The 16657-nt window shown below is 42.5% G+C and overlaps 2 protein-coding genes across 12 annotated transcripts in view; one reads left to right on the forward strand and one right to left on the reverse strand.

Moving 5' to 3' along the window:
• mllt3 (MLLT3 super elongation complex subunit) overlaps positions 1 to 9071 on the reverse strand; it is a 49264-nt gene extending 40193 nt beyond the window's left edge. For 6 of the 10 annotated variants that reach the window (XM_029753722.1, XM_029753720.1, XM_029753727.1 and 3 more), the window contains exons 1-2: positions 1497 to 1923; positions 1193 to 1373 (exon numbers count right to left, since the gene is read on the reverse strand). In XM_029753722.1, the coding sequence (XP_029609582.1) occupies positions 1193 to 1373; positions 1497 to 1562 (247 nt within the window). In that variant the 5' untranslated portion in view covers positions 1563 to 1923. Of the gene's footprint in view, positions 1 to 1192; positions 1374 to 1496; positions 1924 to 1969; positions 2107 to 8985 lie in introns of those variants that run through there. The other 4 variants (XM_029753726.1, XM_029753725.1, XM_029753723.1 and 1 more) reach the window with 2 other exon arrangements.
• Positions 7218 to 16657, forward strand: part of focad (focadhesin) — a 68811-nt gene continuing 59371 nt past the window's right edge. The window contains exons 1-5 of one of the 2 annotated variants that reach the window (XM_029753717.1): positions 7218 to 7287; positions 9907 to 9978; positions 10095 to 10169; positions 10413 to 10567; positions 13733 to 13831. In XM_029753717.1, coding sequence (XP_029609577.1) covers positions 9922 to 9978; positions 10095 to 10169; positions 10413 to 10567; positions 13733 to 13831 — 386 coding nt within the window. In that variant the 5' untranslated portion in view covers positions 7218 to 7287; positions 9907 to 9921. The remainder of the gene's footprint in view (positions 7288 to 9906; positions 9979 to 10094; positions 10170 to 10412; positions 10568 to 13732; positions 13832 to 16657) is intronic. The other variant, XM_029753716.1, reaches the window with a different exon arrangement.

Consider the following 16657-nt stretch of genomic DNA (forward strand, 5'->3'; position numbering starts at 1 on the left):
TTGACTGACCTTCACGTCTGAAAGTAATGGACTGTCATTTCTCTTTGCATAGTTGAGTTGTTCTTGCCATAATATGGACTCGGACTTTTACTAAATAGGGCCATCTTCTGTATACCACCTCTACCTTGTCACAACACAACTGATTGGCTCAAACACATTGAGGAAAGAAATTCCACAAATTAACAAGGCACACCTGTTAATTGAAATGCATTCCAGTTAACTACCTCATGAAGCTGGTTGAGAGAATGCCATAAGTGTGCAAAGTGGTCATCAAGTCAAAGGGGGGCTACTTTTAAGAATCTTTCATTTAAAACATATTTGGATTTGTTTAACACTTTTGGTTACTACATGATTCCATATGTGTTATTTCATAGTTGTGAGGTCGTCACTCTTATTCTGCAATGTAGAAAATAGTAAAAATAAAGAAAAACCCTGGAGTGAGTAGGTGTGTCCAAACTTTTGCCTGGTACTGTATATTTTTGTAAACGACCCAATATTTGACCAATGTACCTCAAAATCGTTTTGTTGGAGTGATTTAAAAAGTTGAGACGCAAGATTACATTTTTAGGGAAACTTTTCCAGGGAAAGTGTTGGGGGGGGGAAAAAAATTGGCAACAAAGTAGTTTGAGAATTACAGGAGGGAGGGAGGGGGGGGGGCGTTTAAACCCAAGTTACCCTCCATGGATCAGCTATTAAAAACAAAGCCACTTAGACAGGTTATGGTTTGCAGAATACTCACATTAATTTGGGTTGCCCAATCATTCATAGCCTGCAGCAGGTGGGGCGGGAATTTGCCTCTTCTAATAAAAAATTCATATTGCTTTCATCTAACCTCAGGTTGTTTTAAACTAAAATGAATCAATATGTTGGTATTCAATTCTCCAATTGCTCATCCAATAAATTATGTATGCGCTATAGGTGGGCATGTTCAAATGAATTAAGCAGGTTTTGGGGCTGTTTTGGGGAGTACAAATTCCAATATTTTCAATTGACAAACTCTGCAAAGTGGAGGTTATAACAAAACATCGTGTTTTTTTTAAAGAAAGTTAAGAAAGTTCGTGCACACAAATCAACCCATATAGTCTTTGTCCGGAGTTGTAGGGTTTGCTTTACAACCAAGCAGTCTATTCTTCTATGACAGTAAAACTATCCAAAACAATCTAATAAAAATTAGGGTAAATTATAATTCTACCTCTTTTTGGTCTTGGGAAGCTTTCGTGCAGGTGAAAAACAACTTTTTCCACAAAGTGCTGAATGTTGCTGTGCTCTGGTCCTCGGACAAACACCATCCAGTCGTGCGTAAAGCCTTCCACCGTGGGTTTCTTTCTGACCTGGGCACGATGTCCAAGTTCTAGTTTCACCTGAACAGCACCCTGTAACATCCAAAATCATATCAGATATTGTTGCCAATCGAAGGCTGGACTGGCACCATGGCAAAACGATGGTCTCAATAGGCACACACGCAATGCGTGGAATACATCAATTAAAACACTCACGTTGCAGAATAACACATTTCGATTTGATATAGGCCTACTCAAAATCCCATACACACTATCCGGCATAGCATTTCAGCAAAGAAAGCATCGGGTCTATAGCCTGCCCTATATTGATGTTCATGAAGTAGCTTTGGCTACCGTGGTCTATACGCTACAAACTGCAAGTCATTTTGAACAACGCCGAAAAACTATTAAAAGTCTAATTTGCCAGGGTAGACTTTTTTCATTATTTTTCTATCCAAGCATCACTTTCGCACTAATGCTCCGATACACGAGATATGCGGCATTCTATACGCGCTTCCCAGCTCAACTAGTTCTAACCAAGAGCTATCTGTGTGTCTACTGTACTTCGATAGAAATATGGCTGGAAATCTTCTGCTCAGTCGCGCCGGGCAATTCCGCCTTCTTCTAGCAAAGAAAACAATACCGTGCAACACACCCTTGCTAAGCATGGTCGCAAGCAGTGTACTCACCGATGTGGCCATTCTCGAGGCCGCGTTCTACCGCTATTTCATGGAGAATTTGTTTTAAATGAGAAGATAGAGAAGTGCATATGGCTGATGGCGGACATGGTCTCTCCTAATTGAACTCAACCCCGAGTTTCAAAGGCTGAGGAGCAAAATAAGACGCATGCGCTGTTTTGTGCACTGACAAGAGCCGCAGACGAGCAGGGGGAAAGCGAACCAATGAGACAGCGCACACGCGCAGACAACCAATGCATGGGCTATAGTAAATCCACCTCACAATTTACCCACATAGGCAAGTGGCTTTCAAACCATTGATGAGTACACATAGTTACCCAGCATGAACAGTCAAAACATACATTTGCTGTCTTATAACAGCGTTGACTGGAGCACTTGATACTGTAATATAACATTATCCAATATATCAAACATAGCCTACACTCTGATATTAGATATTTTTTTTATCCTCTATTAGCCTACAATTGGATGTCAATATACTCAAACAATATACTCAAAAATATACTTTCCGCAAATGGTCATTGAATCCACACAATCATTCATACACCATCCATATCAAAACAAACAACATATTATGAGGCCCAAAATAGATAACTATTCATATGTTTTTTTGATTCCAACATCTCATGTTCCTTGAACATAGCCAGTCCATAATGACACCCAAGTATGCTTGATCTGTGTGACGCACTTGCGGAGCCTCCGTTGGCTTGCGGAGGCCAAATCAAGCGCCGTACCACATCGCTGCGCCTCCCAACTTTTGTAACAATGTGGAGGGCTCGGTATAGCGGCATATAACTCCGTATTGACATGATAGATTGACGGTTGGTTGGGGCGGTACGTCCTGTATAAACATGAACCCACTTTATTTACAACTTCATTCACAACAGCTCTGGCCTCGGTTTCCCAAAAGCACGTTCATCATTACATCTTTCATAGGAGCAGTCGTTAAATCTCCCAACTGTTTCCCAAAACCATCGTTACTAAAGTTTCTCTTGAAAACGCTCGTTATTAACGACTGCCTCAGACCACTCATAGAACAGCTAAGTACGTCGTTAGAAGCTTTTTTTGACCTTCCGCATTACTTTATACACAGCCGATCTCTGCTAAACATAAAATCAAGATTTTTACCCGTCTTTTTTGGACCGCCCGTAACGAATGGAACAGGTGACTACAAATACAAATTTGACAATTGGAATAGATTGGAAAGGGAAAACCCTGATGCAAGAGCAGTGCTTCCTTTCTTTCGATCCTATCAGTATGAACACATGCCTCAAATACACACCTTTTTTAACAAACATTCTCTCTGTGTGGTGTTTTTGGAAACTTATGTTACATCTTCAGCCATTGTAAGAAAGATGCATGTTAAAACACACATGAACCTAAATGCCAATTTATGCTTGCAATGGCAATGCGATCCGGGGGCTAAAAACTGAGGGTATGACGCAATTGCTGTGCCTCCGAAGGCTCCGCAAATGCATCACACCCTCCGAAAATGCATCCCACCCTCAATACGAAGCCTCCAACTACAACATCGTCCAACCACATAATTGGATCAAGCACAAATTGGCTTTAACAATGCAGGGGCTCTGTATAGCTCCGCATTGATGTGATTGGTTGACTGTAGGAGCGGGTGAGAGGTCATGTATAAACAAAAACTCAATTCCTTGACAACTTCGTCCACGAAGCATGAATGGACTGACTTCTGCAGAGGCCGCATAGCAGTAAATGCTGTACAGCCAATGCATCTTCTGGAATGACCATAAATCAGCTTTAAACATCTTGATTTTGAACTACAGGCTAACACCGAATACCAATTCTGATCATGTCTACATATGACGTTAATGAGCTCAATATAGTTTCTGATTGAGATATCAATGCAAGGGTTCAGTTTCCACTTTCCATCAGTGGGCTAACTATTTTTTCTTAAGTTGTGTCAGTATCACAAGAAAGATAACCTAACAATATGGACTTAACAAGTGTTGTATTCGACAACCAACCAACTGTTCATCATTCCCCATTGAAAAATGTAATTGTTTTTACAATCACCTTGATGTTGCTTCTACTTTAATCTCGGTTAGCCCAGAGCTAAAGTCTCACGTAATTGGTCAGCCGCTCGATTAATGTTGAGTTCTTAACCAAGTGGGAATTTACCACATTAGACTGGTAAAAATCCACTTGAATGGCCCTCCAACTGGTATTTACGGCTTCACAACTGGCAAATTCCCAACACCAACTTGGTTACGAAAGCAGCATAATTTTTGTGTCCATAGGTGTTAAGCCCAGGCACTACAAATGAAAATGAGCAAACTAGCTAAATCTGGTGCAATGGCATGTTGTACATGGTCCCTGACAAATAGAGCCCCACAGTGGAGGTGTCATAATACCCATAAAACCTAGCGGTCAAACAAGGACTTGGTTCCAGTCGTTTTTCCACCTTTCATTTTTCCCATAGGGGATTTTAAATATACTTAAAATAAGGCCTTTTTTTGTGTAGGCTTGCCCTGGCGTGACGTTTCGATAACCGTGTCTGTGTGTCTAATCTTTTTAGGACAAGGTGACTTTCATCAATACATTCACCTGTATTTACCCCCCAAAATGAAATGCTAATTGCTGCTAATGTGGCTATCATAAAGAACTACAAATGCCATGATGATTTGGACGAGACTGACGAATCGAGGCAAAAATAAGAATCTCTGGATTAACTGTCTAATGTTCGCTACATTTAGTAACGGATAAATTGGCTACGTTTCTTTAAACTGACAATTCTTTTAATTGTCTTGTGCAAGTTTTAAATTGACAATACTTGTTAGCAAAGGTGTCGGGGATTTGTAGGAGCTTGCAGGGATTTGTAATCAAAGGAGCTTACATGGATTTGTAGTCTTGCATGATCTTTTATTTTGACGCTAATTAGCATTTTAGAGTCAGAGTAAATAGAGCCAAATATATTGATAAATGTCACCTTGTCTGAGAGAGATTTACATGGTTATCAAAACATCACGCCAGGGTAAGCCTACACGAAACATAGCCCTTATTTTAAGTGTTTCTAAAATTCCCTATGGGAAAAATGAATGTTGGAAAAACGATTGGAACCATTTCCCTGTTTGACCGCTAGGTTTTATGGCTATTATGACACCTCCACTGTGGGGCTCTATAAATGAATTAATAAATAACACCCTTGAGCTTTGCACACCTGGATTGTACAATATTTAACAACTATTCAATTTAAAATCCTTCAAGCTCTGCCAAGTTGATTGTTGATCATTGCTAAACAGCCATTTTCAAACCTTGCCTTAGATTTTCAAACCGATTTAAGTCAAAACTGTAACTTGGCCACTCAGGAACATTCAATGTCATCTTGGTAAGCAACTCCAGTGTAGATTTGGCCTTGTGATTTGTGGTCATTTCCTTAGTAGGTGATGTCAGAGGTCAGCATGTGGGAGCTCAGGATGATAGATGCGTTTCCACTAGTAATTACCAGCTGGAGGGGCGGTAAAGTGGATTTTTCCCAGTGGTATGTGGTAAATTACCCCTTCCCCCTTGGTTACGAACGTAGCGTATGGGTCGGATGTACCCTCCCCTTGAGAAATTCGAAAGATGCGCATCTGCGAAATGGTGATTTGTCCAAATAATCAGTGATGAAAAACCCATGCACCAGAACTATTGCTGCTCATTAGCTATCGGTGCCAATAGTCTGAAGGAAGATCTACTGTACCATTTATGTAGTCTGCCCACTAGCGATTACTTCTGCTTGAACACATGGATTATTGTTAAAAAGGTAATCATGATTTTATTGAGGATCAGGTCAAGTGGTGTCCTAATCTGACAGCTCTTAATATCGGTAGAATGGAGGCAAGCACAAAAAGATGACCTATTGCAGAGGTGGTGATGCATGCAGTGCCAAACCAAAGCGCCATGACAGGATGGATTAGGATCGATTCCTCATCGGTCTGTTAAAACAGGAAGTCCAGAGAAAAACCTAACCAAGCCAGCTTTGGCCATAGTCACTTACACAATAGACCAATCCAAATCATATCAAGTAAAATGAAATATTTGTATTGCACACAGAATGTTTGCTGAAGAAACGCTATAGCCTTGATCACACCGATAGCATCATTGCGCAAAATGGTACGCAGCATCATCTGGATATGTGTGCAACAAAAGTTCAACATTCACCTTCTGCTACCATTTCTGTCAAGCCATCTACGCATACAGTTTGACGCAGATGTTCAATAAATCCAACGTATGCACCACACAGAAAGTACTGCAACTGCCTCTGCAACGCAATGCTGCAATGCAAACCCAGGGTTCCATTGGAAATGAATGTACTTCTGGTGTACCAAAATGCAATGACGCTGTCGGTGTGATCGAGGCGTATCCCAAGCAAGCAAACCTAGGATGACAGTGGCTATGATTCATTATGTTTCAATTTAATTTTGGTATTATATCGTGTCCTTGACATTTAATGTAACACTAGGACCAATTATCACTGGCTCCACCAGTTGAGCCTACATACTCATCCACACCATCATGTCTGTGAGGACTGGTTTGGCCAAGCCACTCATCAAATCAAAGTTTATTGGTCGTGTACTCAGTTTAGCAGATGTTATAGTGGGTGCAGCAAAATGTTTGTTACTTGCTCCCAACAATGCAGTAAAATGTCAAACAAGTATACTAATAATAATAATAATCAAGAAATCAAGAAATCCAGCACATTCACAGAGAAATTTCACTTGTGGTGTCAGAAACTCAAGGCAATCATCCCACATTGTTCAAGGTCACAGCACAGTTAATTTAATAGAATAGAAACATTTCTTCACACTTGACCATTTCCTGGAAAACTAAGTCCCAGTCTTATCAACATTGTTATTTGAAAAACGATTTGCTTTTATTAATGATAACAGCAATTTACAGCTAGAAGGCAATCTCAGTTATGATCTTGCATGCTGAAATGAAGGAAACAACCATTAAAAAAACTTGCTAGTGAAATGTTGATCTAACATTACAGTAGGTTTCTTTTGGCAATTTGGTGTTTTATAGGATGCACAAGATCTGTGTCCAGTGATTCTTCCTCCTCCTCATCATAATCAGTAGGCTATATCCAGATGAATGCAAGTTTAAATATATGTATGCAATAATAATCAATTCAAGAAAAATAGCATTCTTATTTATTCAAATATGATATCATTCTTTATTCAAATAAGTTTGAATGACATGAACGTTATGGAATTATTCAATTGCGTTTTCCATACTTATTTGACGCTTACTGCACGCCGTACTCCCATGTGTTTTTTGCCAGTTCTGGACCAGAGGTACAGTTTGAAGTGTATTGCAATTACAGATATTGGTTGATAATTTTTAGTTAGAAAATTTAAGTCTGTATTATGGTCTGTAATGGTAAGGTGTAGACGTTTAAAATACTGCATGTTTTATGTGGAATAATATTTCGCGCGCTGCAATCAAACGTTATTGGCTATTCAGTGCAGTGGCCAGTTTAGGAGCTAGCTCACCAAATTCCTTATTAAACTTTGCAAGCTAGCTGGGTATAATTTCAACAGACGTTCTGTTAGTTTGTCTCGAACTTAATGCCAACTCTAACTGTGTGTTATTTGCAAGTTATCAAGCCCTAAAAATGATTACCTAACTGAAGGTGAACGTGACTTAGATGTACAGTAAAGTTAGCTGTAGCTTGATATCTAGCTAGCTACTGAACCAGTATATTTGCGTTAGACACCTCTAACGCTCAGAAAGCTCCGACTCAAACTCCCATTCACCAGCTCTGCAAACGTTATAATGTAAAAATACGTTAATTGATCACCAAATGTGCAGTGTCGCTGAGCAACTATCTCCATTTACTCTCGTTTCGGCCGGTATGTACAAACAAAAAATGTCTACATTTTAAAAGCAACAGAAAAAGAAAAGGGTATTCGGCACTTCCAAATGTGTGTTGAGCTGTTGTGGGCTTCCGACCTGTTCGTGGTTGAATGGGAGTTTGAATCGGAGCTTTCTGGGCGTTAGAGACGTCTCTAATGCACAGATGCTGTTTTAGCTAGCTACAGTACATTTGTTTAACATTTGCAAGCGTCAGGGAACTTGGCTGGCTAGCTCAGTTCCAGGAAACTCATCATGATGGTATTGATGTTTTCTGTCTCTACTAATAGTAACCCCAGGTACACCAGCAGCTAGACAGCCACGCTGTTGGTAGAGTTTATGGTAATTCTACCAAATGTATCCCATTGCATTAACAATGTAATGATAATGTGCTATCTGTTCTGCCTGCCTGCCTTAACCAGTAACAAAATCGTTTTGGAGGGCAAGCAACAAGCCATAGTCAATTCTGCTATCCACAAGCGTTAGGACTGTCACTTTCAAAGGCACAGGAATGAGCATTTTAAACAATGTCACATTGTTTACACTAACAATGCCGAGCCAGCAGTACAGGCCTGTTTACATTGTTAGTGAACAAGTTAAAGGCAGTCTAGAAACCCCTGAATAGTTTAATTTACATGTTTCACTGACTATTGTCCCTCTTTGAGTATAGAAAATGTGCCATGTAGCACAGTAAAATAACATCAATTTTAAGACTATATCTGGGTGTCAAACCTCAACAATAGTCAGACTAGTGCAAGTTGAATATGTTTGAACATAGTCATGTCAATCCATAAACGATTTTATGCCATCTTGCTTATGCCTAATTCAACAACAGCAACTTTGTTTTTACACTCTCAAAGAATATGAATGTTAGTTTATTCCCTCTTGTCTTTTATACACATTTAATAACACTGCACAACAATTTAGGCCACATTTCAATCCCTTCACAACAAAATGTCATTTTATGGAACCAAGCACCTTGTGCAGTGTAATACCAACCAGCATTGACAGGTGGATTTTATCCTTTAATCCTAGTCAGTCACGTCACAAAGGCCTACGATAAGTTTCAACCATAAACACCAACTTGTCGAAGACAGTTGTCAGAAGTCTACTTTTAGCATTGAATATGAGAGCCTTACCTCGCTATACGTTTGGGTTGCAGTAGTGTGGCAGTTTCTGTGGATGCTGTATTACGTCGTTGAGAGTGAATGTTATAGCTGCGTCAGGGGCTGTGAATGGGCTGTTGCACACTGTTGGCCTGTCACTTATCAGCTCTATAATAGAGGGGGAACGGGTGGGGCTGGAGTGCGATGCGGTAGGGGGGGGCTACATTGTCTCCCATATTCCCCCTCTGTTCAGAGTCTCACACACAGCACATACAGATCTCCCTGGCTATCAGCCAGCCAGGCGGCCAGGGTCCCGACAATAACCATCTGGTAGTCAGTCCACTTGTCTGTCCTCTCTGCCTCATTGTCATTCTTTAATGGAACAACAACCTGAGATGGTCCAAGTTTCAATGTATTCAATGTAGCGACTAGCAAACTGCTCGGGGGCCAGTCATCTGTCTGTATTCGGGAAGGTGTCTCGTGAATAATGCATTCAATTCATGCAAAATTATGTCAGTGGCCAATGCCACCTGTCAGAGCTTTAGTTCACACCGCGGGGGTCGTCTTTCAAAGGGATGCAGGTACCTGCTTGGGGGCTGTTCTTCAATGTAGGTACACAGTACATTAGGCTAGTTGTAGCCTATATGACACAGCAGATGGCTGGAGTTTGGGGAATCACTCTGTCTTTGGGCAGTTCAGCTCCTTTCGTAGGTCGTCATGTCAGTCCGCTGGGAGCTAGGACTAAAAATGTCATGTAAAATGTCTCTTTGAAACATGGCCAGAAAGTTAGATTTTTCCAGGTATCCTCTTCAATAACCTTAGTTTTGTTGTGTACTTTTTGTTTTCAACAAGGAGAGCTCCGTTCTATTTGAGTTTTAACTTCTTTAGAAATATTCCAGTTTCTGTGCTCTCAATCCTAAACATAATCTTTCGGTCTTTCTCCCTTACTCGCAGGCATGACCGGAGAAGATGAGTGAGAATTTGAAAAAGAGATTTGACTTTCCCAGCCCGCTCATACAGGCCCAGGTAAAGTGCTGACTGAGAGATTGTCTCTGGATTGGGGATGCAATGGGGGTCATACTGTTCAGGTTATTGTGAGCCAGGATCCAACTCTGTAGTAAGCCTGTTGTCTATGTCTGCAGACGGTGAGGAGTCTGGTCGCGGCTGTGCTGAAAGAGAAGGGCCAGAATGAGAGGATCAGCCAGTCCTCCACCCAAGTAGGTGTCTGGCCTTCAAATGTGTATCTGAGTATCATGTTTGAGTGTGAAGCTGTGCCTCAGGCTGTAACATTTGTTTCTGACTGACCCGCTGTGTTTTCGATTGATGCAATTTGTTTACGACCACATCATGTGTCTTTGACTGTGTCTGACTCCTGGCTGTGGAGGCCCTGTAGGAGCAGTGCCGTAGTGGCTGTGCCTCTGCCTCTCCTGTGTCTTTGACTGTGTCTGACTGTGTTGCAGGGCCCAGCTATGGAGGCCCTGTGGGAGCAGTGCTGCAGTGACTGTGCTGCTGTGCGCTCAGCCTGCTGTGACGCCGTGGTGCTTCTGGTAGAGCAGGCCCATGCCGACCTGCACTACATACTCAACAGCGTCCTCAACCTCCTGCCCTCTGCCAGGTATTACACACACACGCTTGTCCACACACACGCACGCACCATTTGACCGGAAGCATTTTTGAATTTACTGGACATTTGAGAAATTTCCGGACCCATATGCATTGGGCACGTGACCTGATTAGGGCGTCCACACACGGTGCTCAGAATGACAGAAATCACATTTAGATGATGGTAATTCATATTAACAGAACATGCAAGTTGAGAATGCAACGATGTGTGGTCCTTCTTGAATTCTGATGTGCTCTTTGAAGATGTTAGAATAACTGTCCACATTTACTTTTCCTCAACCAGCAAGATGAGTAACGAACAGCAAAAAATCACTAGCCTATATCAGTCTACTATCCCCCATAGTAGAAAGTTGACCTATTTTATAGTCAGCTTGTCGAGTAAGAAATAGCCTATTCCAAACAGGCTCTCTGACCGTTTTGGGACGATAGATTTTATTTATTTTACCGTTATTTTACCAGGTAAGTTGACTGAGAACACATTCTCATTTACAGCAATGATGTGGGGGAATAGTTTCAGGGGATAGGAGGGGGATGAATGAGCCAATTGTAAGCTGGGGATGATTAGGTGGCCGTGATGGTATGAGGGCCAGATTGGGAATTTAGCCAGGACACTGGGGTTAACACGCCTACTCTTAGCATAAGTGCAGTGGGATCTTTAATGACCTCAGAGAGTCAGGATACCAAAAGACGGCACTCTACACAGGGCAGTGTCCCCAATCACTGCCCTGGGGCATTGGGATATATTTTAGACCAGAGGAAAGCGTGCCTCCCACTGGCCCTCCAACACCACTTCCAGCAGCATCTGGTCTCCCATCCAGGGACTGGCCAGGACCAACCCTGCTTAGCTTCAGAAGTAAGCCAGCAGTGGGATGCATGGTGGTATGCTGCTGGCTCCCAAATTCATACAACCAGTAGGCCTGGGCTACATAAAAACAAGTTAAAAAGCAATGAATCTGATGCAACAGATTAGAACATTTAGCTTAAAATGTTGATCAGCTATTATTTCATCACATTATAAGCGCAGCAATGCGCACAAGGCGCATTTGTTCCATAATGCAATTTACAGGGGACAACACTGTTGTCAAAGAGCACTGCACATGCGAGCGGTTTCATGTGACAGAGATGGAAATATCCATTAGAAAGAGGGGAGATCTAATAGGATTGTGCCTTTTGGCTACTGGACAATGAAAGAAAGTTGATATAAAATAATTGCCTCCACGGATATTTTGGCAAGGTAAGACATGCCTCATAATATGTAGTAAAACGTTCAGGTTTCAAACAATTAAGTATATGTTTTCAAAACGCATACTGCCTCTAGCTCATTGCAAAGTGGTGTGTGATGCGCTGATGATGCGTTGATGAAGCCTGCCGTCCGTTGCAGTCTGAGATGCTGTAGCAGCAGCAGATTTCCCACTGAAAGTATCTGTAAGCTGTACACGTGCGATAAATAAGATACATAACAATATACTCTACACGTGCCAATTTAATTCTGCATATTAACCTATAGACCGCTAAGCCTGACCAGTCAAATGTATTTACATTGACTGGTATTTCCATCAATGAATAGGCTAAAAAGAATTATTCGCAATGGGATTTTTTTTTTTTTATTCTCCCGGACCTGGCTCTCCTGGCCAGAGGCAGTTTTATTTCTCTTTTTCATTTTTTTATAGCCCAAAAGCCGGCAATTACCGGCTAACGGAAACCCTGGCGCGCGCGCACACAATTCCGAAAATATGTCTCGGCGTGTATTACAGCCTTTTATTACACGTGCTCAGAGAGTTCAGACTGACTCTAATCAAGTCTGACTCATAAAAATGATCTTCTACCGTTGTTCTTCTTCTACAGCAGCCTCCCGTGCGCTCTGGAGGTCTTAACAGAGCTTAGCCATACTGTCAGACATGAGCCCCTCCCCTTATCTCTCTGTGGTTGAACACTTATCAGCACATCCTGTTACACAGTATTGTCACACCAAACTGTAGAGCAGTTGATCGGGCTATATTAAAAGTCATGGAACTCTTTCGATAGTAGTTCTGTAGCATTGAAAATACACTGCACCCCACGTATAGGCCTAGAGATCATATCCGTGCAGAATGATAACCATGGCCACTATGATTCACTGTATGACATTGAGTATGTAATTTTTTTATTTCCTTTTTTGTTGTTAACCAAATTCATTCAGGTCTGTTACAGTGGTAAACACATTGCATGATGGTGGTGTATTGGGATCTGAACACTCTGCCCTGTTGGCATTGCATTGCTCATAACACCTTGGGCCCTCTGCTCTCACTGTAATAAGATGGTAACAAAGTAATTTCACTGAGGAGGGGACACGCTGTCTTTGCCACTCGCCAGGCTGCTGCTACTGCTGACTTTGAGCTATTGATCGTGCTGAGGTAATGGCCAGCGCAGCAGGAAATCGAACGCCAAACAGCTTGTGACCTTTCCCATCTCTGACATTATCGCATGCGCTGTCTAATATCATTGTGTAAGTGTACAGTGTGCTTCTCTTACTGCAATGGTCACCAACCGGTCGATCCTGATCAACTAGTCGATCTTCAAGGCATTCATAGTCTATCACCAAACATTTCTGTAGAAAAGCCAATGATAAAGCCTTGAGCTCCAATCTTTTTTTATTAGTTTTGCACTGTTGGCGGTAGGTGCACTTGATTCAGAAGCCCTACGCTGGATAGGCAAAGTGTTCCCATTTTTAACTATTTTATTTGTCTGAAGAAACAAACTCTGCCTACCCGGCGGACCAGGAGAGCTAAATCAAGTGCTCCTACTGCGCTGGCCAATCGGATAGCTTAAATCTCTGACTACAGCTTCCACAACCCCACAGCAAAGTTTGTCCAGTATGAAGGAAGTTAGAGGAAGTTTTGCGAGCCAATGCTAACTAGCGTTAGCGCAATGTTAGCATTGGCTCACGAAACTACCTCTAACTTCGTTCATACTGGACACAGACATAAAAATGGTATCCACAAGTTCATCCGACTCTGGGGAAGTATATACAGGGCGTCACTGTCATAATCCCGAAGTATCCCTGTAAGGTCCTCTGGACAATATAGCCCTAAGCTATCTGGGTTTTCTGTAAACTGCTAGTTGTACCCCTGGCCTTATTGATTTTTTTCTTTTCTTTTTTTTTTCTTCTTATGAACAGGAATGTGCAGGGGTTGATAAAAGTGATAGGAAGGCTTCTCCAGGTGCAAGCGGACCAGCGAGACAAAGGAACGCCCTTTACTTGTCCCTACTCCATCAGGTTAGTCCACTTCACTTGTCGTTAGTCCATCAGGTTATTCCACTTCACTTGTCGCTAGTCCATCAGGTTATTCCACTTCACTTGTCCCCACTCCATCAGGTTATTCCACTTCACTTGTCCCCACTCCATCAGGTTAGTCCACTTCACTTGTCGCTAGTCCATCAGGTTATTCCACTTCACTTGTCCCCACTCCATCAGGTTAGTCCACTTCACTTGTCCCCACTCCATCAGGTTAGTCCACTTCACTTGTCTCCATCAGGTTAGTCCACTTTTTATTTTTCTTTCCCGTGGTCTGATGTTGGGGGCCATATAGGACCATACACAAGGCTCTATTTCTCAACTTTACTGTGACCACTTGAGGAAAGATGTCTAGGCTACTTTTGATTCATAACATCAAGTTAGGTTCTGAGTGTGAGACGCTATTGATTGGAGTGAGGTGCCGGTCTTTGAGTCCACATCACTTATCACTACTCCTTCAGGTAATTCCATGCCTGCCATGGCGCATTGTGGCAGCCTTGGTAGTTTACTCCTGCAAACGTATCCTTAGTTATTTGTAAGTGTTTTCTATGTGCATTGTTTTATTGACTTTTAGCTGATCAAGTATTGAACACAGAACTAAGAATGTTACTAACAACGTTAAATTAGTTAACATACTTTTGGTCATGTAGTGTATGTGGACACCTGCTCATCGAACATCTCAAATCGTGGGCATGAATATGGAGTTGGTCCCCCCCCTTGCTGCTATAATAACCTCCATCCTTCTGGGAAGCCTTTCCACTAGATTTTGGAACATTGTTGGGGGGACTTGCTTCCATTCAGCCACAAGCATTATTGAGGTCAGTCACTGATGTTGGGCGATTAGGCCTGGCTCGCAGTCGGTGTTCCAATTCATCTCAAAGGTGTTTGGTGTGGAACCTCATCGATCTCGACAAACCATTTCTGTATGGACCTCGCTTTGTGCACAGGGACTTTGTCATGCTGAAACAGGAAAGTGCCTTCTCCAAACTGTTGCCAGAAACTTGGAAGCACATAATCATCTAGAATGTCATTGTATGCTGTAGCATTGAGATTTCCATTCACTGGAACTAAGGGGCCTAGCCCAAACCATGAAAAACAGCTCCAGACCATTATTCCTCCTCCACCAAACTTTACAGTTGGCACTATGCATTGGGGCAGGTAATGTTCTCCTGGCATCTGCCAAACCCAGAAGCGTGATTCTCCACTCCAGAGAACGCTTTTCCACTGCTCCAGAGTCCAATGGCGGCGAGCTTTACACCACTCCAGCTGACACTTGGCATTGCGCATGGTGATCTTAGGCTTGTGTGAAGCTGCTCGGCCATGAAAACCCATTTCATGAATCTCCTGGCGAACAGTTCTGGTGCTGACATTGCTTCCAGAGGCAGTTGGAACTCGGTAGTGAGTGTTACAACTGAGGACAGACTTTTTTTTTTCACACGCTTCAGCACTCGGCGGTCCCGTTCTGTGAGCTTGTGTGGCCTACCACTTCGTGTTGCACCTAGATGTTTGCACTTCACAATAACAGCACTTACAGTTGACCGGGGTAGCTCTAGGAGGGCAGAAATTTGATGAACTGACTTGTTGGAAAGGTGGCATCCTATGACGGTGCCATGTTGAAAGTCAGTAAGGCCATTTTACTGCCAATGTTTGTCTATGAAGATGCATGGCTGTGTGCTCATTTTATACACCTGTCAGCAAAGGGTGTGGCTGAAATGGATGAATCCACACATACACTATATATATACACAAAAGTATTTGACTACTTCTCCAATCAACTAGCTAATTGTTTGGATTCAAGTACCAGCTCAGATCCTCCTCGATCCTCATCTCTTTTTATCTCATCTCCCATCTACTGGACCAAAGGCTGGACCAAAAGATACAGAAATGGAAGCAACTATCACTCACTACACCCAAGATTTTCTCAGTTAACATATTAAAACAACCCTGTGCAGGGATCTGAGCAACAGCCTTATGCAAGACGGTATCTTGCGGAAAAATGCAGATGACGGGGCGGTAGGAGACTAATTAACAAACTTAAGTCTATTGTGTGCACTCGTAATCCGAGCAGTACATCATGCACAACTGAGGCTTTTAAACTCAGGTCCATAAACAACAAAGGTTTACTACTGAATGGTATCATCACTGATAGAGGTCTAGACATTCTCTTTCTCACTGAGACTTGACATCAGCCCAATGAGTACATATCCCTCCACCATTTCCCTCCATCTGGCTACACCAACCTGGACTGTCCTCGCATATCCGGACAGGGTGGCGGATTGGCTGTAATCTGCAGGACTGACAGCACTGTGATTTTACTGCAGTACCAGCTGTCATGTTTTGAATGAATGTCTTTCAAGATCAATGGCTCTGTATCAGCACTGTCTGTGTTAATTTGTTGGCCTCCCTAACTTTCCTGCTGAACTATCTGAGCTACTAACACCCCTGAGCCCTTGCTATGCTAGTGCTTGGTGATTTCAACATACATGTCGACTCCCCTGACTGCAGTCTCTCTACCGGCCTGGCGGATGTCCTGGACAACTTTGGACACCAACAGCACGTGGACTTTGCCTTCCACAAGAAAGGCCATAAACTGGACCTGGTCTCCACAGGCGTGGATCTCGCCAAATTGGAAGGAAATGTGTCAGGGCTGTCCGACCATAAACTCATCACCTTCACCCTAGCTATTCCTCTACTCATTCGGCCCAAGAAACGCTCCATTCAGTTTAGGTGTCTGAAAACAGTAAACGCTGGCCAGCTTACTAAATCGATCTCTACCTGCCAGTTACTGACTCTGGCTTAATACAACAC

This window comes from Salmo trutta, chromosome 5 (genome assembly GCF_901001165.1).
Source record: "Salmo trutta chromosome 5, fSalTru1.1, whole genome shotgun sequence".
Taxonomy (NCBI): domain Eukaryota; kingdom Metazoa; phylum Chordata; class Actinopteri; order Salmoniformes; family Salmonidae; genus Salmo; species Salmo trutta.